This window comes from Ornithorhynchus anatinus, chromosome 11 (assembly GCF_004115215.2).
Source record: "Ornithorhynchus anatinus isolate Pmale09 chromosome 11, mOrnAna1.pri.v4, whole genome shotgun sequence".
In the NCBI taxonomy this organism is placed as follows: Eukaryota; Metazoa; Chordata; class Mammalia; order Monotremata; family Ornithorhynchidae; genus Ornithorhynchus; species Ornithorhynchus anatinus.
In genome coordinates, this window is record NC_041738.1 from 2,580,317 (window position 1) to 2,607,209 (window position 26,893).

The following is a 26,893-nucleotide window of genomic DNA, read 5'->3' on the forward strand; positions in this document are numbered from 1 at the left end:
TGCCCCTGATAATAATAATAATAATGACGATGATGGTGTATTTGTTCTAAGCGCTGGGGTAGATCCAAAATAATCAGGTTGTCCCACATGGGGCTCACAGTCTTAATCCCCATTTTACAGATGTGGTAACTGAGGCACAGGGCAGTTGTGACTTGCCCAAAGTCACCCAGATGTCAAGTGGCGGAGCTGGGATTAGAATCCACGTCCTCTGACTCCCAAGCCCGGGCTCTTTTCACTAAGCCACGCTGCTTCTCAGCAGCACCGCTGTCATCATCAGGGTATTTATTGAGTGCTTATTGTGTGCACTGTACTAAGCACTTGGGAGAGTGCGATTCAAGAGAGTTGGTAAGACAGTTTTGCAGCCCACAACGAGCTCACCGTTTAGAGGGAGGCAGATAATAGTATGAATAGATTGTCATGACATTCTCATTCCCCCAAATAAAGGGGCTCAATGAATTGTTCTCAGTAGGAAGAGGAAGAGGGAGATAACTCTCCCCTGGAAGAGTCTAAAGAGCTGCCCCGATGGAACGTGGAGGACTTTGTTTTTTTGTTTGCTTCATCTCTGGTTCTCAGCTGCAGAGGGAAAGGGGAAAGCTCAGAACTTTGCTTGAGAAGTGGAGGGGGGATAATAGCTTTTTGGCAAGAGTGAATTCGTGGAAAATGCATTTTCTGTCTTCACTCCCACCCCACAGGCTCTACCTCGGAGGGTTTCCGGATTCTTCATCCCAGCCACCCGCAGACGGTGGCCTTCCCGGCGAACAGTCCGGCCACGCTGGAGTGTGTGGTCAGCGGGGCGCCTGCTTCTCAAGTACGCTGGCTGAAGGACGGCCAGGACGCCCTGGCGGGCGGTACGTGGAGGAGGTGGCATTCGCACCTGGTCACGGACAGCGTAGGTCCCGCCGATTCCGGAAACTACTCCTGCGTGGTGGGAAGCGAGGCTGGGCAACCCCAGCGGGCGACCTACAGGGTCAGTGTACTCGGTAAGTCTCTCCCGAGTGCTTTGCGTCAAGTGCCCTGCATTTAGTACCAACTCAAATGCCATAAATCTCAACCCACTGGAATGAGAGGAGAGTCAGAAGGCACGCAGGAGTTGTACGTCCTGGCCCAGGGAATAAGGGGAGTTCCCAACAAGTTGGAGTCACACTTTAAGGTTGTCCTGAGGTAGCCCTCCTCCCTTCCCCTCGTGCCACGCACATACCCTGGGTCTTCGCTACATCTCCCCAGCCGTGGCCATCCTTGAAGTCTTCAATCCCAGAGGGGCTGTTTTTCTGGGCCGTGGGCAGCCCGGGTCAGACCCACGGGGGAGCCTTCTGGAGTGCTCAGATTTGGGTCAGTCCCCAGAGGCCAGCAGATGTGCCGTCCGTGGCTTTGGGGGCAACCGGACGGGGAAACCGGAGACTTCCCAGCGGGTAAAAGACACCCTGCCCCCCATAATCTCTTATGGGAAGCAGCGTGGCGTAGTGGATAGAGCACGGGCCTGGGAGTCAGAAGGACATGCCTTCTAATCCTTGCTCCGCCATTTGTCTGCTGTGTGACTTTGGGTAAGTCACTTCACTTCTCTAGGGTGTTCTTGGGGCACTTCCTGAAACTGCTAACCGATTCCTCCCTCTGGGTTAAACAAAAGGTCAACCGAGCGACCCTTAGGTCCCCGTACAAAGTCGTCGGCCTGTCCTACACCAGGTCGCGAATGAGGTCCAGTAAAATAAGCCTCCCGCCTCGAAGGCCACCTCCGTCGTAGCTCTCGTGAAGCGTTCTTTTTGTGAGCAGTTAGGTGAACCAGATGGGAGAAGAGGTCACTGAGCCAACCGTTGGAAACATCATTGCTGAGATGAGCCTGGTCAGGGGGTAGAAGCTGTTTTTGTGGGTTTTGGGTTTCAAGGGACATCTATTAAAAGAAAGCCGTGGGTTTGATTGTAAATGGAAGATTCGAGTCTTCCGGCAAAGGAAAACTGGATGAAGTGAAGTTTTGCTCTCCGTTCCCTACCAGAGGCAAGTTATGTGTCTGTAACTTTGACGGCCACGACAGATGGGAGGCAGTGGACAAACAAAGCAGTTTGGTCTCAGGGAATTCCTGGTGTGTGAAAGACTGCACGGCAATCGCCCGTGATAATTGAGAAAGCACATCTCGAGGGCCGGGGTTTAATTGTGCGCTTTTATTTTCAGAGCACGCCTCGATTTCTAAAGGATTGCAGGATCAGACCGTGTCTCTGGGCGCTGCAGCCTACTTCACGTGCGTCGCTCACGGAAACCCTACCCCCAACCTCACCTGGTTTCATAACGCCAAACCCATCCGCCCTTCCCCGCGCCGCCTGGCTGTAGGGAACAGGCTGCGAATCAGCGGGGTGACCATGGGAGACTCTGGGGTGTACCAGTGCTTGGCAGATAACGGCCTCGACTCCGTGCAGTCCGCCGGGAGGCTTGGAGTCGAAACAGGTAGGACACGCGATCCTCTGACTCTGAGGAGAGGGGAATCGTCGTCACTGCCCACATCTTCGATCCGGTACATGTAATGGTGCATCAGCTCAGACGTTTACAGGATCACACGTTCTACTTCTCGTTCGGATCGTTTTCCACTTTGCATATTGACTCCTATGTGTCTTGGAGGAGCTAGGGCAACTGGAAGGCTAAAGAAATCTCGCCGTAATAACGTCTGTTTATTTTTTTCCCCCCGACCTTTTGGCATGGGTAGAATCACAGCCCTGTCTGAACAGTGAAAATGATTTGGGGCTTTTAGTAAACTCCTGGTGGTGTTTCAGTAGGTGATCAAGCTTAGGAATTGGTTACGGTCGGTCACAGTGTTTACTTGAGTGTGGGAAAAGGTGTGTTTGTTTTCCTGGTGGTATTTTTCATCTGGGAAAATCTTCCCCTCTCTAAGAATGGGGATTCATCTCTTAGAATGACTCTCCGTTGCTAATAATGAAATCTGTTGAGAATTGCTCTCCTCATGTCCCTCTTCCTAAGTGGCCCAAGTGAGGCAGAAGGCAGGCTGCCCAAGGTTTGGATTTGGGGAATTAGAGGAGAAGGCAGATCTGAAAAGGCTGTCATCTAGAAGTAAATAAACAAGGATTTATTAAGCATGTACTGTGCACCAGAACACTTTACCAAATGCTGGAAAATATACAGGGTGATCAGATAGGACGCAGTCCCTATCCCTTACAGGATTCTCAGTCTGAGAGGGAGGAAGAGCGGGTATTTTTTCCCAGTTTTGCAGATGGGGAAACTGAGGTGCAGAGCAGTTAAGTGACTGGTTCGACGTTACCCAGCAGGCGAAGTGTGAAACTGTCTCCTAGACCCCTACCCTTTCCTTTAGGCCACTGTCTCTCAAACCTTCAGAAATGTCCACTCTTGGTGGAAGGTGTGGGAACACGCAGAGTTATGGGCCTAACACGGGGGCTGAACTTCTGAGGGGGAGGAGCGCGTTGCCTCAGTGATGATTGAACTTTCCCCTTGGGATGGTTTCCTTATAATAATAATAATAGTAATAGGAAGATGACTTGTTAAGTGCTTACTGCCCTATCGTGAGCACTGGGGTAGGCAAAAAACCAATCTGGTTGGACTCGGTCCTTGCCCCGCATACCCTGTACCTACCCCAGAGGTTAGTATAGTAGTTGGCAAAGTATAAACACTTACCAAATACAATTATTATTACTATTATTTTATGTTCAGTACCATTCTTTTGGGCAAGTGCACATCTGTCCAGCTCAAAGTGATTAATTTCATGAGTCAAGAAGTCTGGGTTATTGGAATTCCCCTTTGATTTGTTCCCTGGGTAGAATGCACCTCTCCCATTGCGATCCAGAGGGATCCGTCCATCTGGTCTGTATCTGTGGGAGTCAGATACGTGTCTACTGTCCATTTTGGAACCCTCTCGAACGATTTCTGTCCGCACTGCCTTTTCATTCTGGAGAAAAGGAAGTCTGCGTTGGAAGTGACTAGGAGCTGAAATGTGGGAACCTCCACCTTGAAGTTACGTTATTTCACCAGAAGGAGACACGGGGATGAGGACCGGGTGGGCAAGGAGCGAGATGTAATCTGTATAACGATTAGCACCCCCGCCAGATTGATAAGCAGCATGGCGTAGTGGATCGCGCGCGGGCCTGGGAGTCGGAAGGTCATAGGTCCTAATCCCGGCTCCGCCACGTGCCTGCTGAGTATCCTTGGGCGAGTCGCTTAACTTCTCTGAGCCTCAATTACCTCGTCTGTAAAATGGGTATTGAGGCGGCGAGCCCCACTGTGTCCAACCCGATCCGCTTGTATCCACCCCAGCGCTTAGTATGGAGCCTGGCACATAGCAAGCTCTTAACAAATACCATAATTAGTATTATTATTACACAAACCTCACAACATTGGGTACCTGATTTTCTTAAATTCTGAAAACTGTAAAGCCCGCGTTCTGACCTTCGGTATGTGAATTGCATTTTTCCCAGGCAAAGGATTCCAGCCCACGATCATCACGCCACCAGTCAGCGCTAACGTCGTAGGTGGCGATTTTGTTACCTTATCCTGCAACGCCACCGGCCTCCCGATTCCCGTCATTCGTTGGTACGACCGCCACGGCCTGATCACCAGCCACCCGTCCCAGGTCCTCCGATCCAAGTCCCGGAAGCCCCACCCGGCGAGAAACGGAGGCACCGCCCCGGAGCCCATCTTCTTCGTCGTGTCCCGAGCCGGATCGAGCTCTCTGACCATTCAGGCGGTCACCATGGAGCACGCTGGGAAATACACCTGTGAAGCCTCGAATGAACACGGCTCCGCCCAGTCGGAAGCATTCCTCACGGTTGGTGAGTGGCCGTCTGCTTTGTCCTCTGTTCTCTTGCACTCCCCCAAGCGCTTAGTACAGGTTCGGCACACGGGAAGCGCTCGATTGAAAGCCGTGAATCGATCGTGTCTCTCTGCAGTGGGTGCGAAGGAGCCGGTGGGCGCTCACTGAGTACCGTTGAGTGAGTGACTGGAGAAACACGATTTCTTCTGCTCAAGTAAGGCCGTAGGTTAATGTTCGAGAGCTCAGCGGTGACCTCACCCTGGACTGGGAAGCCACTTTCCCAGTGGTTGAGATTGAAGTCGTTTGGCCTGGTGGGGGTTTTGTCTTCCTTCGGTCAATCAGGGGGGCTTATTGAGCACCATCTGAGGATTAAGCATGGTACTAAACCCTTGGGAGAGTATATCGAGGGACATATCGCCTGCCCTGAAGGAGCTTATCATCCAAAAGGGGAGACAGCCGAGGGCCTGGGAAGCAGCGTGGCCTAGAGGAGAAGAGCACGGGCCTGGGAGTCTGCCAGCCCTGGCTCTACCACTGCCTTGCTGGGTGACCTTGGACAAGTCACTTCAGTTCTCTGGGCCCAGGTTCCTCACCTGTGAAATGGGGATTCAGTACCTGTCTTCCTTCTCCCTTGTCTGACCTGATGAACCTGCATCCACCCCGGAGCTTAGTTCCGGGCTTGGCACGTAGTGAGCGCTTCGCAAGTACCACTGTGATGCTAACAACAACGATGATAATAACGGTAATAATTTTCAAAGAGTGAAAGCCAGAGGACGAGAAAGAATGAAGCGGGAAGCGGGATGAAATACCTGGGGAAAAAAATGAAACAGATAAAGAGGGACATAGAAGACTTAGATGTACGACTGTTGAGGGTACGTGAGTGCTGGAGGGGTTGTTGGATCGTCACTAAACTCAGATCCTTGGAGGACCTGTTTTTTGCTGACTATACTGAGAGGCAGAGCGCTCCGGCTGGGTCATTCCCCCATCTCCACGCCGTTCTCTTCGTTTGGGACACTGACCTGAAAATGCAGCACCACCCAACGGAATTTCTCCTCCACCATCGTCCTGAAAACAAATGAACCCGAGGAGGTCACGTCACTAAATAGCGGTAAACTCTCTAGCTAGACTTGGCACTTGATTTTTCAGGCCCTCCAGTCTTAGGGGCAGTTTGCGGACGCAGGTAGGGAGAGGGGAAGAGGAAAAGACTTTCCAGTATGTCAAGGACTGCCCCGGTGAGCACCTTTAGCTCGGAGCGGATCAGATCGACGACGGCCCGCCCTTCCCCTGGGGCCAGAAGAGTGAATGATGACGCGATGACGGCTCGACTCTCCGGTCCGGCGACTGGGAGTAAGCCGTCCGTTTAGCCAAGCGGCTGCCTTCAGCGGTTTGGAGCAAAGTGGATCGGGCTGCTGTCGCCGGAGGCAACCTGGCCCCATCACACGTCTCGAGACGTCTGGGCTTAGGTTTCTCGAGACGCATCCGTCTGGATTTCAGAAACCCTGTCCCAGAAATGCCCCCTTCTCCAGAGCATTTGCTTTGCCTTTTGAAAGGAGAGCACGTTTGACATCCATCGTCTCACTGGTTTGGTTCGGCCGTGAAAGAAACGCGCTTCCAAAGGGAGCTGGGTCAAACCGCTTTCCTCCCGGGGAACTTGATGGCTTTGCCGGAGGGGAACCATTTTAGGCTCACCCCAGGCAGGGATCGTCCGCGTACCGGTCGGGAAGGTGGCGGTTATCGCGGGTTGGGCTGAGGCAGGTGGCGCCCTCTCGTCCAAACCCTCTATAAGATTAACTGTGACTCGGTTGACGGTAGCGGGGAGGAGGAGGAGACTGTCACCATCTCCTGGGAGTTGCTGGCTAAGGAATAAACCCTCAGGCTGTAGATTCACCCACTGGGCCATTTTCCTAAAATAAATAAATGTCGGTATTTGTTAAAGCTCTTACTATGTGCAGAGCACCGTTCTAAGCGCTGGGGTAGATACAGGGTAATCAGGTTGTCCCACGTGAGGCTCACGGTTAATCCCCATTTTACAGGTAAGGTAATTGAGGCACAGTGAGGTTAAGTGACTTGCCCACAGTCACACAGCTGACAAGTGGCAGAGCCGGGATTCGAACCCATGACCCCTGACTCACAAGCCCGGGCTCTTTCCACTGAGCCACGAAACCCTCTCCAATATCGGCGGGGGCCGATCCCCTGGGCGCCCCCGTACATTGCAAGCTCGCCCCGTCCATCCTCGAGAGACGGTCCGTCCGTCTTCCCTCCCGGCCAAGCTGGGGGAAGGCCGCATGGAATTCAGAAGAATAGGGTCCGACTCCCGGCAAATGGGAGCTGAAATCTGACTCTGCTGCAACAAAGCAGACTGCAGCATACCAAAACTTTCCCAGGCCGCCGAGTGAACCGAGGCAGGCGGCGTGGAACCAGCCTATAGCGAAGAAACCGCTTCCCGGTGGACGGCCCCAAGGATCGGCGAAAAGAGCAACTATAAAAGGTCTTCCTCACCACCCTGAGCCACGGCTAATTATCTCCACCCGCTCCGGTCCGCTCCTCTGTACGAACAGGCACCAGATCACCCCCGCGGCACCCGGCCCGCCTCCTGACTCACTGGATAAACACATCGGTTCCAAAAACAATATTCTAACGCGGCGTCAGTGAACTCGCAGACCGCTCTCTCGCTTATTATTTTCTCACCAGTTCATCATTTCCTTTGATGGAGGGAGCTTGTGGGACACCACCTCTGTCTTCTAAAATAAGCAGAGAGCCGCCCTCGTCGCCTCCTCGGCCCCAGCCTCTGCCGCTCCGCTACCGAAGCCCGACGGCCCTCTCCGACGCACGCTCCTCTCGGGAAAAGAAAACCGGCGTTCACCCAGTTTTCCAAGAAGTAGCCCAAGAGAGCCACTTGTTTGTCGTTGGAAGCCAACAGACGCTGGAAAGCGTCTCAAGCCGCCAGGCTGACGCTGCAGAGGTTTTACTCTGCCAGAAAGCTGTCTGTTTTTTTTTTAAAAAAGTTTGTAGTATTTGTTAAACTCTTACTATGTGCCAGGCACTGTGCTAAGGGCTGGGGTAGATCCAGGATAATCAAGTTGGACACAGTCCCCATCTCACATAGGGTTCACAGTCTTAATCCGCATTTTTCAGGTGAGGTAATTGATTCATTCATTCATTCAATAGTATTTATTGAGCGCTTACTATGTGCAGAGCACTGTACTAAGCGCTTGGGATGAACAAGTCGGCAACAGATAGAGACGGTCCCTGCCGTTTGACGGGCTTACGGTCTAATCGGGGGAGACGGACAGACAAGAACAATGGCAATAAACAGCGTCAAGAGGAAGAACATCTCGTAAAAACCGATGGCAACTAAATAGAATCGAGGCGATGTACAATTCATTAACAAAATAAATAGGGTAACGAAAATATATACAGTTGAGCGGACGAGTACGGTGCTGTGGGGATGGGAAGGGAGAGGTGGAGGAGCAGAGGGAAAAGGGGAAAATGAGGCTTTAGCTGCGGAGAGGTAAAGGGGGGATGGCAGAGGGAGTAGAGGGGGAAGAGGAGCTCAGTCTGGGAAGGCCTCTTGGAGGAGGTGAGCTTTAAGTAGGGTTTTGAAGAGGGAAAGAGGATCAGTTTGGCGGAGGTGAGGAGGGAGGGCGTTCCGGGACCGCGGGAGGACGCGACCCGGGGGTCGACGGCGGGATAGGCGAGACCGAGGGACGGCGAGGAGGTGGGCGGCGGAGGAGCGGAGCGTGTGGGGTGGGCGGTAGAAAGAGAGAAGGGAGGAGAGGTAGGAAGGGGCAAGGTGACGGAGAGCCTCGAAGCCTAGAGTGAGGAGTTTCTGTTTGGAGCGGAGGTCGATAGGCAACCACTGGAGTTGTTTAAGAAGGGGAGTGACATGCCCAGATCGTTTCTGCGGGAAGATGAGCCGGGCGGCGGAGTGAAGAATAGACCGGAGCGGGGCGAGAGAGGAGGAAGGGAGGTCAGAGAGAAGGCTGACACGGTAGTCTAGCCGGGATATAACGAGAGCCCGTAACAGTAAGGTAGCCGTTTGGGTGGAGAGGAGAGGGCGGATCTTGGCGATATTGTAGAGGTGAAACCGGCAGGTCTTGGTAACGGATAGGATGTGTGGGGTGAACGAGAGCCAGAGAAGTGAAGCGATTTGCCCAAGGCCACAAAGCAGACAAGTGGCAGAGCCAGGATTAGAACCTAGACCCTTCTGACTCCCAGGCCCGGGCTCTATCCACTAGGCCACTCTGCTTCTCGGCTGCAGGCCGTTCCCTCTAGTTTTTCCCGTTTGCCCCCAGATGGCATCGCTGCCATCCTCCCCGCCACTCAGATCTGCCACTTGCCATCTGTGTGATCTTAAGCGAGTTGCTTAACTCCTCGGGACCTCAGTTTCCTCATCTGTAAAACGGGGATTCGGTACCTGTACTCCCTCCTGCTCAGGCTGGGAGCCCCATGTGGGCCAGGTACCGGTACCCGGTCTGATCGCGTTATGTTTACCCCGGCGCTTAGTACAGTGCTTGGCATGTAGTCAGCACTTAATAAATACCCTTATTTTCACTGTTGTTGTTGTTATTCTGAAAAGAACCACCGCATGTGTGGCTGGGCAGCCGATCCTCTCTCGGGGATGAGCGGAGCACCGGTCCTGCCATTTGCCTCCTCACGACTCTGCCCTCCATAGCCTCTAAAGGCTTGAGCAGCGTGGCTGAGTGGAAAGAGCCCAGGCTTGGGAGTCAGAGGTCATGGGTTCAAATCCCGGCTCAGCCACTTGTCAGCTGTGTGACTTCGGGCAAGTCACTTCACTTCTCTGCGCCTCAGTGACCCCATCTGTCCAATGGGGACGAAGATTGAGAGCAATATGATCACCTTGTATCCTCCCCAGCGCTTAGGACAGTGCTTTGCACATAGTAAGTGCTTAACAAATGCCATCATTATCGTTATTTGCGATTAATCTGGTCAGTGCGAATCATGAGCAAAAGCTGAAGGCCCTTCATTTTGAATCAGTGCGCTAATGCCCAGCACAACTGACGTGTCCTGACATTCTTCTCCTTTCGCTTCCACAAGGGCCAGATGGGGTTGCCTGTGAAGGGTAAGTGTCGCCGTGGGTGACAGACATTAAAACCTAACCCCTTTTAGCCACCGCGTCCTGGATTTTAGTAGCGGCGACCACAGGTGACCCCGGGACGTGGAGCGCGCTTGTAACGACCCACTCTGAGATGCTGAATCGCCCCCGGTGTCTCCCTCCCCGTCTCTCATATCCTCCGTTCCTTCCGCTCCTCCTCCTGCAGATCCTTTTGAAACCACCACAAGGGCGGAGGCGGTCACCCCGACCGATGCCGCGCAGAGCGACGAGGGAGCGAGAGAGGGCGGGTCGGTCCCCGGGCAGACGAGCCTGCTCCCGTGGCAGCCGCGTTCCAGCGCGACGGAGGCGTCGTCGGACGGGAACGCCGGCGGGGTCTCCGCTCCCGACGCCCCCATCATCCTGAGTCCCCCGCAGACCCTCAAGCCGGACACGTACCACCTGGTGTGGCGCTCGGGGAAGGATGGGGGATTGCCCGTCAATGCCTACTTTGTGAAATATCGCAAGGTAACGGCTCCTTGTTTATGGTCTGTCCAGTTCCTTTCTCCTTAGGGAGCCCACAGCCGTCTTCCGGCAACCTGGACGGCGTTCCCCGGTGGAAAAATAAGGAGGTGAAAGGTGGGGGTGCGGGGGAGCCACAGGCAGACAAAGGGGGATGAGAAAGGAGGGACCCATTCGTAGACTTGCCGTTAGGCCAGCCGCAAACTTTATGGATGAAGAAAGAGCTTGTAAATGTGTGATTTCTCTCCCACGCCTCCCCCCCCAAGGACCCAGTAAATTCACGTTGATGACACCCCGTTGTGTGTCGCGATGGTTCAACCCTTTGGGCGTAGTCCTCAAGTAATTCTGGTGTGGAGGAGGAGGAGGAGGAGGAGGAGGAGGCGGCGAGCTATCTGGTCGGCTCCCCCAACCCTCCCCCCAGCCCCGCCAACCGCCTCGCTGGCTGCTTTCAACAGGCTGCTCTGAGGCTCGGGACGCTGGTCTGCTTAATTTCACCGGAGCTGACTCGCTTATGAATCCAGGAACCAATCAGCCAATTGCTCAGACTTGGCACTTTTGAAAAGCTGCCTAATGTCACAGAGAGAAAAGTTCAAGTTCAGTATCTAATGCAACATGAGTTAAGCCAGAAATATAGGCAACGGGTAAAAAAAGAAAAAGCCTGTCTTCACTTGGGTTCTAATCCCGGCTCTGCCATTTGCCTGCTGTGGGATTTTTGGATCAGATACCTGTTCTCCCTCCCCCTTAGATTGAGAGACCCGTGTCGACGGGGACCGCGTCTGATCCGATTATATCGATTCCTCCGCAGTGTTTAGCGGAGGGCTGAGTACTTAGGAAGTGCTTTTCAAATACCCCAATTATTATTACTGTTCTTCTTCATCATCATCATCAGTATTTATTAAGCACTTAGTGTGTACAGGGCACTGTACTACGTGCTTGGGAGAGTATAAAACGGCAGAGCAGGTAGACACAGTCCCTGCCTGCAACGAGCTTCCAGTCTAGAGAGAGGAGCTTACGGTCCGTCAGGCGGGGAGCTCGGCTCCTATCCAGAGCGATGCCGCTGCGCCCGGGTTCCTCGATGGGGTGAATTGAAGTAGGGGCCTTTCTTCATCCAAGCACTACCAGGCCAGTGCTTGAGGGCACATGGAAGGGCCAGAGACAGACTTATCAGGGACTAAGGTAGTGTCGAGGTAGAATTCGTTATCCGCGTGTCTGTAATTTATTTATGTTAACGTCTCTCTCCCCCTCTACACCGTAAGCTCGTTGTGGGCCGTAAGCGCTCCGTAAATATGATTGACTAAGATGGAGGTGCATCCCCTGCAGATCATTCCCCCTAGAGCCTGACTCTTGGATGGAGCAAGTGGCTTCACCAGCAAAAGGAAATGTCACCGGTCACAGCCAGTCCCGGCCAGAACCGGGAATCGATCAGTCGACAGGCCCACGGAGGGCTGAGCCCTCTTTAGCACCCAGGAGAGTACGGCAGAGGTGGGAGACCCGATCCCGCCTCACCGTGAGCTGACATTGTAAGATGGGGGAGACGGAGACCAAAGAATCGACCGATAAGAGGAAGGACTTAAATAGTAGAATTTGCAGGTTGGTAGGTTCAAAGGAGCAATTAGAGATTGTGAAGGCAGAGGGGCTGTGGTGGTGTAAAAGTGCCAAGGCGATTAGGAGGGAGTAACCTGGGGAGAAGGAAAGCGAAAAGGAGCAGCTCTCTGGGAAGAGGTGGGATTTCAGGAGGACTTTGAACTCGGAGAGGACTACGGTCCGTCCAGCAGATTGGAAGATGGGAGAAGGGGCGGGAGCCGGAGGCGACGGTGGGAGGGTTGAGAACCAGGCCCGGTGAGGAGGTGAGGTTGGGAGGAACAGGGAAGGCGGGGGAGAAGAGATCGGCTAGCGAAAGCACACCTTGAAGAGAATGGGCAACCCTTGAAAGGTTTTGAGGAGCAGAGGGCTGTGTCCGAGTGACATTTTAGGAAGACATTTGGGGCAGCAGAGCAAAGTGCAGGCTGCAGAAGGGAGAGGCCAGAGGCAGAAAAACCAGTGTCCCGACACTTAGAGCACCGATTTTTCTCATCTGGACTGGTGCTTGTCCCCCTGGGATGACTCCGGCCGTAGTGGCTTCCTCCCACCTTCTGGCCATTGGCAGTAACCCGTATGTGGCGCTGCGGGGCCGAGGCCGGCAGAGGTGGCCGCGGACTTCTCCGGGAGGCTGGCGGGCACCGTGCCGAACTCTCCCACTTCTTTCATTCAATCATGCATTCGTTCATTCGGGCGTATTTATTGAGCGCTTAATGTGTGCAGGCCACTGGACTAAGCGCTTGGAAAATACAATTCAGCAACAGATAGAGACATTCCCTGGAAGGAGGAAGACAGACATCAAAACAAGTAAACAGGCAGCAGTAGCATCATTATAAATAGAATTATAGATGTATACACATCATTATTACAAATAAATAGAATCAGAATTATAAACACGTACATGTATACACAAGTGCTGTGTATATATGCACTTCTGCGGTTGGAGTGGGCCGCGTGGCGTGGCTGTAAAATCATCCCGAATCTTCATAGGATTTCTCCCCGACCCCAGTTGTCCCGTTGATAAAAGCACAAGTCGGAAATGCCTTTAAGCCCAAATTTGAGAACGTCTCAATAGCTCCACGAACCGGAGACCCCGGTGATTCCTAATCCTTTTATAAAGATTCTCCTTTAGAAATATTTTCCGGATTCCTCTCTAACACTAGAAAGCAACTTTTCCTGTGAGGCAACTGTTTGAACAAAGGCTTCTGGCGTAAGCTCTTGATAATCCTTTGCCTTTCGATTTGCCTCCCTTGTTTTCATTAGAGTCTTACGCTGTTTAGTCATTTATTTTTGGTAGACTCTGGACCTTCCCAGTTAGATAGGGGGTAATGTTTTTCTCTTGAGGACGGACATGAAAGGCGGCTGAAAACTCTCTTCCATTTGCCTAATGGGGCTGGTGAGTTCACTGGCCAAAGAGAAGTGTGGGAAAAGAGAAACGTCCATTTTACGAGAAGCAAATTGCTCCTTTCAAGCCTGACCTGCCGCCCTGTGGTCTCTGAGGGTAGCCGGGCAGTTGAAATGCCCTCTCCCCCCCAGCCCCACTCCCCCCGCCCCGTTTTGGGGAGTTTTTATTGCTACCAGTGATATTTTCAAGACGCTTCAATGACCGGAGAACTGGCCGGCTCGGGCAGGTGGTGGGGGGTGCTCGGCAGCCCTTCTCGGGGCTTTGAAGCTGAGCCAGATCAGGGTCACCTGGATAAGCGTCTCTGCCGGGGTGACCCAGATGAGATGATTTAGAAGAGCCGTCCCGCTCATCCCTGCCGAAAGGGCCCCCTCAGCCTCTGCCTCAGTAGCGAGGTGGAATCGGTCTTCCCCTCGGTGCCGGGCTCCTTCTGGAAGCGGGTGGGCTCCCCCACACACCAGAAAGGCGCGGACGCTCCCCGTCCCCCACCTTCTCTCTGCCGTCCGCTTACTCCCGATTTCTCGCCGCGCAGCTCGAGGACGGAGGCGGCGGGATGGGAACCTGGCACACGGTCCGGGTCCCCGGGAGCGAGAACGAGCTCCACCTGACTGAACTGGAGCCCTCCAGCCTCTACGAGGTCTTGATGGTGGCAAGGAGTGCGGCCGGAGAAGGGCAGCCGGCCATGCTTACCTTCCGCACTAGCAAAGGTGAGCAGAGCCGCCCCGCTGGCGACTCTTCGGAGGGGGTGCTGAGGGTCTGAGAGACGCCAGTTGGATTCTCCCGGCGGGAGTCTTGGAGAGGGGTATGTAACTCCCATCGCCGTGGAGCTGCAGCTGCTCCACTGTGAGCTTGCCAGGCGGGCAGAGCCTCCCCTCCCTTCGACCCCCCCCGTCCCGGAACCGAACAGGCCGAGCGGGGCAGGCTTTGGGGAACAACCGGGTTTCCAGGACCCGCGTTGGTGGTCCTCTCCCGCCGTGTCCCCCAGTCACGTACCTCTCGGCTAGAGACACCGGCTGCCGGCAGCCCCGCCCCGAGTTCCCGGCTAGGGAGTATCCTTCAAGCCTCGCCTTGTCCTGTCGCCCCGCTCCTCAGTCGAGTTCGCCGGGAGGGGAGCGTTGGAGTGAAAAAGGTTTGAAACAAGAGCGCCTCAGTTGCTCCCACTGGAAGAGGCATCCCTGAACGTTTCATTGCCCAGGAACTTCGGCCTCCACATTGAATGCGCTGTCCTGGGTGAGAAGCAGCATGGCTTAGTGGAAAAAACATGGGCCTGGGAGTCAGAGGACCTGGGTTCTAATCCCGGCTCTGCCACTCGCCTCCTGTGAGACCTTGGGCAAGTCACTTAACTTCTCTGTGCCTCCGTTCCCTCATACATAAAATGGAGATTAAAACTGTGAGCCCTCTGTGGGACGTGGACTGTGTCTAACCTGATTGATTTGTATCTATCCCAGTGCTTAGTACAGTGCCTGGCACCTAGTAAGCACTTAACAAAGACCATTAAAAAAAAAGTCATTACGTGGAAGTTATTGGGCAGGCCCCCATCTCAGTTCCATCACTTTTTGGCCAAGACGGTTTGGCTACAGCTGGGGAATCTTCAAATGACATTATGCAACTATAGAGGAAGAGATGAGGCGTCGATTTCTTTTAAATAAGATTTTAAAAAAAATTCTGTTAAGTGCTTATGTATCAGGCACTGTATTAAGTGCTGGGGTAGATACAAGCTAATCAGGTTGGACATAGCCCCGTCCCACATCGGGCTCACCGTCTTAATCCCCATTTTATAGATGAGGTGACTGAAGCATGGAGAAGTTAAGTGACTTGTCCAAAGTCACCCAGGAGACCAGTGGTGGAGCTGGGATTAGGACCCAGGTCCTTCCAGGCCTGTGCTCTGTCCACTAGGCCACGCTGCTTCTCAGCTGATTTCTCTGCTGTATTTTTGAGGTGGTGGGGGGCCAGAGAGCCAAGCCATATTTTTTTTTTCCCCGAGCCAGGTGTGGCAGATAATCTCTCGTCCCTCATTCCAACACACAGCCAATGCATGCTGGTAGCCTAGCTGTTCATTCCTACAAGTGGCTTTGCTAATTTCCCCACAAGTGGTCCTTTTTTTTCGAGGGGAGGGGAGTAGCCCCCGATCCGAAGCTGAGCTCTGGAGGCCACTTCCCGGTTGCCAACCAATAAGAGGTTCTGGTTTTTGGAGCTGAGAGGCGGCCGCCGCTGCCCCCCCAATACAAAAAGGGCACCGGGGGTTCATCGGAGGCCACTGGGGCACTGGGGAGCCTGAGTCGGGGTTTCCCGATTTGGATCTGTCACCCGTCACTGAGCTCGGAGGTCTCTTTCTGTCACATTTCTAGAGAAAGCGTCGTCGTCGAAAAACACTCAGGCCTCCTCTCCGCCGGAGGGTGTTCCTAAGAATCCCGTCATTCCAGAGGGGACCAACCATAACTTCGGGGTGGTGCTTGGTGACCCCACCCGGCACAGTGGAGGTAAGGTCTGGAAATCCTCTGTGAAATGTGGGGTTTGGGGTCCTTTACAATCATCTTCTTGGTCTTTGGTCAGTGTTCACGTGCTATTCTCTCCTGGGGCTTCTGGTTTGGATTTCCTTCTTATATCACTGTGTTCGTTCCCAGAGGGTGCAGAGTCACCAGCATTCCCCACCTGGGAAAAGGCCCGCGCCTGGGACAAATGGACTCCTGGTGAACGGCCCTCTGCTGCTCCAGGCGTCAGTCTCCAGGTGGAGGAGACTGGATTTCCTGTTAATTCTTGGGAGGGTTCCTGGGGAACACGTCCCCTCTCCCCATCTCCCCGCTCTTCCCCTCCACCCTTCCACTGGCAAAATCCCAAGAAGGGACTTACACCATGGAGAAAATCCCTGAGAAGTCGCTTTGCGTAAGAGCCCCTGGACAGCAAGCCTTGCCCCCACCAACCTCCCCGCCCCGAGAAGAGGCGTTCAGGTCACCCCGCCCTCAGCGGTAACTTGGTGGAGCTCCAGAGACTCTCTTGGACCCTGTTTGGTAAGCGGGACTGCGATTCCGCACCGGGGAGCGCGGTAAACTTAGAAGGATCCGGCAAAGGAGCCGCTTCAGTGCCCCATCACTGGGTCGGCCACCAGAGGCAGGGGTCAGCTTGTCAGCTATCCAGATACCCAGGGGTTCCTTCTCGGTGCAGCTTGGCGTTTGCAGAGAGAGGCTCTTGGGCTGGGGCTGAGTCCCGCTGAAAGTGTAACGAAGGCTCCGTCAAGTCAACCCCACGGTTCCGAACAGAGCCACAGAGCGGAAGGCCCTGCTTTCTGCTAGTTGTATTTGCCCCGCTCTGGCTCCCAAAGTTGGAGCATAACTAGCCTTTGGTGCTCGGCTATCACATCGTGACTTCTGGGCAAGGCGCGCTGTTTCGCCATCTGTCCTCAATCGATCAGCGATATTTATTGGCCGCTAACCGTGTGCAGAGCGCTGTATTTAGGGCTTGGGAGAGCCCAGTATAAGAGATGAGTTCCTTGCCCAGCAGGAGTTTACGGCCTTAAGAGGGTTGCAAACCGGCTGCGCTGGGGTAGTTTAAATTCTTCCAGGGGTCGCAGGCACCCTGCGTTCCAGTCCCTCTTCCCTCTCCTTCTGTATTACCAGAGCTTTTCCTGTTCTAGGTGCTGTTTGGGTTTGTCGGAATACTCCCCCTCTCTCCCCACCGCCCCCCTGGAGGTGGCAGGGGATGAGGGGAGGGAGAAAGAGCTGGTTCCAAAAGGCTCTGCCAAGCAAAAGCGGCCACTGCCTGCTCTTCTGTGTCTACCCCATGCCGTCCATTTGCAGAGAGCTCCTGAAGGGGACGCAGCGTGGTTTAGCGGAAAGAGCACAGGCCTGGGCATCAGAGGACCTTGGTTCTAATCCCGGCTCTGCTCTTTGCTGGGTGACCCTGGGCAAGTCACCTAAATTCTCTGTGCCTCAGTTCCCTCATCTGTAAAATGGGGATTAAGCCCGGGAGCCCTGGGGCGCTAGGGACGGTGTCCGACCTGATTATCTTTTATTCACCGCACTGCTCAGTACAGTGCCTGGCACCTCGAAAGCACATAACAAATACCACTAAAAAAAAATAATTTAAAAAAGAAAGTGCCTTCCCCAAAGCTTGCTGGTTTTAACAGGGGTGTGTAATTATTCTTGGTTGGGGCGCAGCTTCTCTAAGCCTCATTTTGCCAATTAAAAGTAATATTGTTAAAATTTATCTTGGGGTTTGTATTTTTCTCCAATAATTCCCTTTGCCTCTTTGCTTTGTGGTTGTGCTTTGGTCAGTCCTAATGGGCTATATAAATCTCCATAATGCAGTCCAGCTGTCTGCCATAAGCGCGCTAACCAGATTGACTAACCCCAGTTCTCTTCATTTCTGTTCCCACTGCTGTCTAACTTGAAGAGAATTCAGTAAGTATTGATAAAGTCGGTTGCCTGCTTTGAATCTCCCCCACCCCCCCGCATCCATTAGGAAATTTGTAGAGTGGGAATCTGTCTGGACGTTTACTTCGGATCGCTTTTCTCTTGCCCTTGCGTTAGGGTACGCCGGTTGTCGACTTTTCCGTAGCTGTGTACGGAAAGGGCCATTCTGCCGGCATTTCTGCAGCGAGCGGGAGGGCAGATACATCTCTGGGCACCCCCTGGGTATCTCAGGGTCAGGAGGCAAAGTGGTCAAAGGTCTTTATTTCACTCAAACTCTAGAAGAGGCCGTGCCAACGCCCTGTACGACAATCCTCACAGTCACCGTGGTACCTCGAGGGGATACCGAGGGACAGCTGAAAAGCTCTCGTCCCCAGGGCTGCTTGGTTGCCACCTTATCCCTCGCCCGGTTCTCAGCTTCTCAGTAGCTGATTGTTTCACCCATAGGCCTTCCTCTGGGACTTTATCACCCTCGAGCCCTGTGACGGGGGGTGGTAGTTTTGTAGTGAGGGAAAGGATTGAAATTTGGGGGCAGATTGACGTTTCTGGTTACTGGGTCTCATTCGTGCATGCCCGGGCCGGCCCCCTCCCGCCCCCAGCTCCCAGAACCAGAGCTGATCACGAGCTGACTGGCTCCGTTTCCCTCCCCAGTTCCCGAGGCCCCGGACCGGCCCACCATTTCTACCGCCTCGGAGACATCCGTCTACGTCACGTGGATCCCCCGGGCCAACGGGGGCTCCCCCATCACTGCCTTCAAAGTCGAGTACAAGCGAATGAGCAAGAACGACTGGCTGGTGGCCGCCGAAGACATCCCTCCTTCCAAACTCTCCGTGGAAGTCCGCAGCTTGGAGCCAGGTGCGCCCTCCCCGGCGGCGGCTCCGCGTCCCTCCCCCCGATCCTGGCCAGTGAATTTTAAACCGCGTTGGGGTTTGGTCCAAAAGCGTCCGGTCCCACCAACGCTCTGTGGCGGGGTCGTGTCTGGGGTCGCTGCGTGGGGCCCTGAGGGAATCGGTCACTGGCATTTGTGTCCGATGAGGGGCTCCCGGTCTTAAGCCCCTCTTTACAGATGAGGGAACTGAGACACGGAGAATTTAGGTGACTTGCCCAATGGAGGAGCCGAACTAGTCACTGGCACGGCCCGGATGAGGGGGTGGTGAGAGAGCAGCTGCAATTAATTAAAGAGTAATTCTACTACCAGTCATAGCAGAATTTTTTTAGTAGCAGTAGAACTTGAGTGCCTCCATGGTACAGTACACTCTACAGGTGCTTGGGAAGTGCAAAATAATAATGTGCCAGATTCCCTGCCTAAAAGAAGCTTACCCTCTAACAGGGGAGGAAAGATATTTACAACTAGAGAGGTGAAAAATAAAGCGGACATATGTACGTGAATGTGAAAGAGGGGGAATGTAATCTCATGAGGGCTAGAGTTGGTTTAAGGGATGATACGGCTCAGAGGCTGGGAAATGAGTTGGGCTTTTGGATGTGGGGAGAGCTGTGGTCCACCTGATGCGGTCGGGGGAATGGGGTGAACGAGTGGGAGGAGGCAGGAGAGTGGAGAGCCTCATCTGGCCTAGGTTGGGGAGCGGAGACCAGCGGGGAGGCTAAGGCAGCGGTCTATCGGGGCGAGACCCGACTGACCTAATAAAGTCGGGCAAAGGGTCTGAAAGACCCATTTCGTGCCATGGGTTTTCATAGGAATCGAAGCTTTTTTAATATTATTTATTGAGCACTTACTACGTGAAGAGCACTGCACTAAACTCTTGGGAGATACAGCAGGGTTGGCAGACACGTCCTCTGCCTCCAGTGAAGTCTAGAGGAGGAGACGAACATTAATATAAGTCATTTTTCACATATAATATAGAGATACGTACATTAAGTGCTATGGATGGAGGACGGGATGACTATCAAATACCCAAAGGTCACAGATCCAAGCGGCACAGAAGGGAGAAGGAGGTGGGGACTGAAGGGCTTAATCGGAGAAGATGGAGGGTGAACTCTAGGTGAATTTACTCCTGGCAGAAGCTAGTATCCAATTAGCCTCCTGATCTGTCATCTCCTTAAAGCCTACCACCTGCGTGAAGTTTTCTGCGACTAACCACCCCCCACTCCGGGCCTCTACCCGCCACCGTAATGCTGGTCAAGTCTCCCACTCCATCTGCCTAGATTCCCGTATCCCCAGGAAATCGTGAACACAGAGGTCCGTTATTTATAGCCTTCGGTTTCAAACTTTCGACACTTTTATTTGAACCTGCATTTTCATTTTGGGGCTCATCTGGCCATCTCTAGTAGATTGTAAACTTCTCGAGCAGTGGGATGGAGCCTGGTTGCTTTTTTGAGAATTTCCCCTAGCCCGGAATTCAGGGATCTGCCTCAGTGAATTCAGTATTGCTAGAACTAGTGATCTTAGTAGCAGTAATAATAATAACGTTGCTATTCGTTAAGCACTCACTATGTGCCCAGCACTAGTGCTCGCAGTGAACTTGGGTGTCAGGTCGGTTCAGGCTCAGTTAAAAAAAAAAACAAAACATTTTTATGACCAGTAGGGTTTCGTCCTATCCGGAACATTGAATGAGGAGCTCTATTTTATCAGTGCCGATCGAGATTTTTTGAAACCAATTCCCCCCCCGAACCTGGAGAGCACATGACCACGCGTTGAGTGCCGGTTGATGGAGAAGTGTTGTGAGGTGGTTTGAGGCGCTAAGTAGAGTGCTTTGCACACAGTAAGCGCGCCATAAATACGATCGAATGGGCGACTGAATGAATGATAACCTGATCCTTCTCCTGCACCGTCAGAGGGTGAGGACACAGATGAGGAGGAAGCCGAGCTCGAGGTCCCCTGTGCCTTTGCTTCCCTGCCGGCTATAGGATAAGAGCACGAAGGCAGCACGGGCAAGAGGAAAAAGGGCCCAGGCCTGGGAGCCAGGGGACCTGGGTTCTCATCCTGGCTCCTCCACTTGCCTGCGGTTATGTCCTGGTGGAAGTCACTTCTCTGGGCCTCAGCGTCAGCATCTGTAAAATGGGAATTCAATACGTGTTCTCCCTCCTGTTCGACTGTGAGCCTCATCTGGGACGGGGACTGTGTCCAACCTGGTTGTCTTGTAGCTCTCCCAGCTCTTAGTTCAGTGTTCAGCACATAGTAAGGGCTTAACAACGAGCACGATGATGATCAGACACCGAAGGGCCTCTCCATCTGGTAGTTTTGCTCGGAAACTCGGTAGACCCACCACATGTCCCAAGGATTGCCCGCTCACCTGGCCGCGGTCTGGGTTACCAACGCTTTCCATCAGTCAGCCCAGGATTTTGATGTTTTTGGCCAAGTCTGAGCCCTTCCCTCGAGTGAGGAACAGAATTGACCGAGGGCAGGAATACATACATCAGAAAGCCACATCCGGAGAGAGAGGTTTTCTGGGCTTGCCGGCAATCCCCCGTCCACTCTTCAGCGGGTTTGGAATGCTCAGCCGAGGACTGGCGGCTGGCCAAAAGCACAAAGCAAAGTGCGTGAAGAGTTTCTGAACTCAGGCCGTTGACGGGAGAGGGGCGAGTCGGTTGATTCATCAACAGCCGTCTCCTCCCGAGTGCCTGAGCTCAACAAGCCATACATCTCGGTCGGTTTAACTATGACCCCCAGTCCAACCTTCTCCCTCAAGCCTGGGGCACGTGATTTGGGCACGTGGGCCTGCCCGGGATTTTCTCGAGGTGCGACGGTTTTGGGTTCCGCTCCGCGGGCTCGTAAAGCCACTGGTGGGTGCCTTCCCTTGGCAGGTTGATTGGAACGCACTGCCCGGCCACGGAGCCTCACGCTTCCCAGAGGGCCACTTCTGGTGAGCTCCCCGGGGATGCCATTTGGCTTTAGCCCCCCACCTGCTCTTCACCAGTAGAGCCACCCCGGGGAGCAAAATATGTGCTGCAGTTTGACCCCCCATCCCATCCCGGTGGCGTGGCCGTCACTGATGGCCAAGGTTCTCAAGGCCTCGGGGTCTTCACCTGAGACAAAAAGCACCACCTGGATTCCTCTTGACGAGGGGGTCGACCCCGACAAGTCTTGGCTTGGCCAAGGGTGTCGTCGGGCCTCGTTTCTCACCGCCCTGCACCCTGTGGGTTCTTGCTACCTGTGGCGGGTGGGCGGAATGGAACCAGATGGCCCTCCGCCACTGGCTGGGGTTGGTGGGCTCACGGGCTCGATCCCCATTTGACAGGTGAGGTAACTAAGACACAGAGAAGTGAAGGGACTTGCCCAAGGTCACACCGCAGAGAAGTGGCGGAGCCGGGATTAGAACCCATCACCCGACTCCCGGGCCCTTGCTCTATCCACTGTACCATGCTGCCTCTCTCTTCGGTAACACAGCCTCGCGCCTCCCCCTGCCCTCGGAAAGTTTTTCATCTCTTTCGAGACCTTCCCATCGGGCTGCTCCTGCAGAGTTAGGGAAAAGCCCCTTTCCCTTGCATGGTGATCCTTTGAAAACTAGAAACCCCTCCTCTGCCTCCTCTGCTCCCAGCCAAATAAACTCAACTCCTGTATCCTCTCCTTAGAGGGATGATTTCCCAAGCCCCTAATCATTTTTATCTCTATCCTCTGGACTCTGTCCAAGCTCCTTCCCATCACTTTGTTTTTCTCTCTCTCTTTATTCCCCGCTTCTCCCCTCTCCCTCCTCTCCTCCCTCTCTGCTCCCTCCCCCGCCTTACACCTCCCCCCAGTCTCTCTCCCTTTGGCTTTGGGAGCATTTCTGGGAGCATGGGACCTGTAACTTCTACTTGAGAGAGAACAGTGTTGCACAGAGGCTGCAGTCGGATGTTTTAAGCCCGTCAAAGGGCGGGGACTGTCCCTATCTGTTACCGATTTGTCCATTCCAAGCGCTTAGTACAGTGCTCTGCACATAGTAAACGCTCATTAAATACTATTGAATGAATGAATGTTTTTTCCCCATCGGATATTTTTAAAAGTGTATAAGCACAGTATCTGGTCCCGCCTGCAGCGGCACCTCTGACTCCCTCTCTCTCACCTCTGACCGCTCAAGTTGTGTGTCGTTTTCTTTCCCCCAAGGTTCCACCTACAAGTTCCGGGTAATCGCGGTCAACCATTACGGCGAGAGTTTTCGGAGCTTGGCGTCTCGGCCCTACCAGGTGGCCGGCTTCCCCAACCGCTTTTCCAACCGTCCCGTCGCCGGCCCTCACATCGCCTACACGGAGGCCGTGAGCGACACTCAGATCATGTTGAAGTGGACGGTGAGTGGCGGCAGGCACCAGATTCCTCCCCCCACCCCCGATTTGCGTCCGAATAGCCTCATCTCCTCGAGTCCGGGAACGGGAGGCCACCGCACTCCATCCCGAGAAACACCTGGATGCTAAGCAGCTTGCCCGGGGGCCACCCGGGGCAGGGTCGAGAATAAGTTTGGCATCGTCTTGGCTCGGATCCCAATCTCTGTCGGACCGTTTCGTGGTTTATTTGTGTCGAGCCCGATGTCGTTTTAAGCCGATGGCCCCAGAAGGCTAAGTTAGTTTCTCTGCGCTTCATTCCCTCACCCACTAGATTCAGGGACTCTCATTGGCCGTTTTCAAAAGCGCCCGGAAAGAATTGGGGTCATTCTTCAGAAATCTGAGCCAGAAAAACAGCCCCTCCCAAAATTCGGTCATTTCTCCCATTCATTTTCTTCATCAAAAACTCTTGCCCCCTGCTCCCTTCAGATGGGTTTTCTCCCCTTCGCCTCTGAACTTCCCTTCCCTTCCCTTACTAAACCCCGTTTTCCTTTTCTTCAACTCCCCTCTGCCTCAGCCTGACTCGTTCCCTTTATTCATAGAGAAGCAGCGTGGCTCAGTGGAAAGAGCACGGGCTTTGGAGTCAGAGGTCATGGGTTCGAATCCCAGCTCGGCCACTTGTCAGCTGTGTGACTTTGGGCAAGTCACTTCACTTCTCTGGGCCTCAGTGACCTCATCTGTAAAATGGGGATTAAGACTGTGAGCCCCACGTGGGACAACCTGATTCCCCTGTGTCTACCCCAGTGCTTAGAACAGTGCTCGGCACGTAGTAAGCGCTTAACAAATACCAACATTATTATTATTATTATTATCATCTCCCTCCCAGCCCCACAGCACTTATGCACAAAGCTCTAATTTACTGATTTTTATTAATGTCTGTCTTCCCCTCTAGACTGGAAGCTCGTTGGGGGCAGGGAATGTGTCATATTGTACTCTCTCAAGTGCTTAGTGCAGTGCTCTGCACACAGTAAGCACTCAATAAATATGATTGACTGACCGACTTAACTGTCCCTCCACCCCTCGAGCCAGTGCTCTCCGCTCTGTTCTTTCTGTCCGTCAGTTACGTGCTTTTTCCTCATCTCCGGCGTCACCTCTTAAAATAGAATGGGACAATTAGCCGCCGTACCTGAGTCTGACGTTGAGGATCGTGCCTGCCAGTCTGTTGCTCGTTCTGACCAGCGACCTCTGTCTAAATACCGGCCAACGCTGTCTGCCAGCAAGTCGTTAAAAAGCCAACCGCCGGCGGTTAAGTGTGGGCACGTTTTGTTGGTTTTTTTGATGAGGTCAACGACAAACGATTACCGGGTGACCAAAGCAGGGGCCAGAAGCCCCCGTTAAGGCAAGGGTTAGGGATGATTGGTTGAGGCTGGACATGTCTGAGTGATGCTAACGTGGCGTGATCAGGTGGGTCGGTGCTTAACCGCCGGTTTGTCAGATTAGCTGCCTCCCCTTGTCTGCTTTTGGTTCTTCCACGCAGCAACCGAGGAGCCCAGATAGGGCCACCATACGGACGGGACTCCGGATGGGGAGAAACGCCTCCCGGGAGCACCGAAGGGTGAAACGTGAGACCCGGGGAAGTCAAATCGATTCTGCCTTTCGTTGAGGTATCTCTGCTTCTGTTTTTCAGTACATTCCTTCGAGCAACAACAATACGCCCATCCAAGGATTTTACATCTACTACCGGCCGACGGACAGTGACAATGACAGTGATTACAAGAGGGATGTGGTGGAAGGTAAGTCCGCTAGAGCAAGTCAGACGGGAAGGGGCCTCGAGGGGTGTTGCCGTCGTCCTGGTGGGGAGGCTGAGAGAGAGAGAGAGGCAGCCCCCACCGTCTGATTGTATTCCAGAGCTCAGGAATTTGGAATGATTAAGCATCCTGACCTGCATACTGTTGGAGTCTTTTCCCTAAGGGGGAGAATTGTTCAGGTGACCTCCCGCCGTCCAACCCGAGGCTTCTGCTCATGAAGGAGGAGCTCTTGGCAGCTCCTTTCCTTCACTCCCTTTGTTACCGGGGGGGATGGACGGATCGGGTTGCCCAGAAGACCGCAGCAGGCATTTTGGAGTTCATCAAGACAAGTTCAGTTTTATCCAAATAAACCAGAAGATCCTTTTTTCTGGGGGCCGAAGGCCCCAAAGCGATTCTCCCTGGGAGCTTCCTGAGTCCTGGGGACCAGGGAGGAAGTCAGCTTAAAAAAAAATAATATGAGAGCGAACGGGGGACTTTTCTGGGCCGGGGGGTTTCTTTTGGCCTATTGGGTCCCAGGTTGTGCTATGATTTTGTGGGGAGGGGCGAGCTGTGACCGATAGCTGCATGCAGATGTCGAGGGTCTTTTTAAGGACCCCCTTGCAGCCAGCGGTATTGTCTGTGAACGGGTTTTTGCCCGTGGCATCCGGAGCCCATTTGGAAACAGACTCCAAGCAGTTAGACGTTTAAGTGGACTCCAGTGTTCTGTGAAATCTGCTTATCCCGATTTTCAAGTTTCTGCATTCAGAAGCCTTCTGGGGGCGGCTGGAAACCATTAGCAGCCGCTCAGCTGTTTTTTAGCTGGGGACCAAAATGTCTCGCGCTCCCAGGTCAGTTCCTGAGCGAAATGGAGCTTCGCAACACCGAGGTTCTTGCCTTAAAGAGGCCCCTGTTTTCAGCCGAATTCAATCGGAAAGTGTGCCGTTAGGAGGCGTCCCCTCGGTTTCATCTAAATTCTCCTGACTTCTGGAATAAAGTCTCCATTTATTCGGAGGCGACGAAATTATTTCTAGGATGCCGGTTTCGGAGAAAGTGTCTCATCTCGCAAAAATGGCAAAATTACCAATTCATCGGGGCCCTTGTCACCCAGAGGTGTTGGCCTGAAAGTTCAGTTTGTCTTTGCGATCAAGCCTTAACCTTTCCCAGCTCTCCTTTATAAGACATCATCTGCCCTTAGTTAGCTGTTAAGTTAGTTTGCCTGTTTGGTTTTTAACGGCAAGGACGCTATTTTCCCCTTCATCTCTGAACGTTCAGGGAAAGCGCCGCGGAACAAGTCGGATTTTCAGCGGTCGGAATTTCAGCGGTCGAAAAGTCACCATGGCAACTGAATAGTCACCTAACATGGCCGGGGGCCCGTTTGAAATGCCGCCCCTCCCCAGTGGTGCCCGGAGAGGGCAGTAAAAATTCCCAGGCTGACCCCAGTTCCACTGGTGGTGTGAAATGGAAACCTCAGCCTGGTGCTGTAATTACTCCAAGGAATGTGGATGGAGGGAAGGTGGGGGGTTGGGGGGGTGGGGGCGGGAAGAGCAGAGGGCAGGAAAGATGATGGAGAGCTGACAACCCTGGAAAGAACCTCGCTTCCTGTCGGCATAGGTTCATCCCAGCTCCAGCCAGTCTCGAAATGAATTTTCTTCTGGGGGGCTCTCGCCATTTACAAACGAGGCCGAGAATTCTTCGCCTCCTGGGCCTTTCAGGGCGGCTTAATCCTAAAACAAGCAGAACCTTCTCCTTACAAGATCTGAATCTTGAGTGTGTGAATGTGTGTTTGTGTGTGTGTGTGTGTATGTGTGTGTGATGGAGGTGGGGACTGAGCGGGTGGTTTTGTGGTGAAAACAGGGAGAGGGGGAGGGGGTGGTCGTGTTTCCAGTTGGAAATACCTTTGTCTCTGTGACTCGAAAGGAGGCTGGGTGATATTGGACCTGTCAGCCAAGCTATTTTTCTCTGGCTATTTTCCCCCCCCCCCGCTTTTAATTAAAACTGACATCGGTAGGTGGTACCGCCGAGTTTCTAAGAAACAGTGGAAACAGTCGGAGGAGGTATTTTCCAGGCGGGCTCAAAAGTGCTCAAACAGTTCATTAAACTCACCAAGAAGGGTCCCTGTTTATTAAAATTTGTCCCAGGTCCACCAGAGTAGAAATGGAGGGTGATTTATACCCGGGTACTCAGTTAAGGAGG

At 53.4% G+C, this 26,893-nt stretch overlaps 1 protein-coding gene across 3 annotated transcripts in view; it reads left to right on the forward strand.

Moving 5' to 3' along the window:
- Positions 1 to 26,893, forward strand: part of CDON (cell adhesion associated, oncogene regulated) — a 102,921-nt gene that overhangs the window by 59,011 nt on the left and 17,017 nt on the right. For all 3 annotated transcript variants that reach the window (XM_029074890.1, XM_029074889.2, XM_039913410.1), the window contains exons 6-14: positions 693 to 980; positions 2,164 to 2,433; positions 4,428 to 4,781; positions 10,042 to 10,340; positions 13,847 to 14,021; positions 15,663 to 15,794; positions 18,372 to 18,575; positions 22,762 to 22,943; positions 24,601 to 24,706. In XM_029074890.1, the coding sequence (XP_028930723.1) occupies positions 693 to 980; positions 2,164 to 2,433; positions 4,428 to 4,781; positions 10,042 to 10,340; positions 13,847 to 14,021; positions 15,663 to 15,794; positions 18,372 to 18,575; positions 22,762 to 22,943; positions 24,601 to 24,706 (2,010 nt within the window). The remainder of the gene's footprint in view (positions 1 to 692; positions 981 to 2,163; positions 2,434 to 4,427; positions 4,782 to 10,041; positions 10,341 to 13,846; positions 14,022 to 15,662; positions 15,795 to 18,371; positions 18,576 to 22,761; positions 22,944 to 24,600; positions 24,707 to 26,893) is intronic.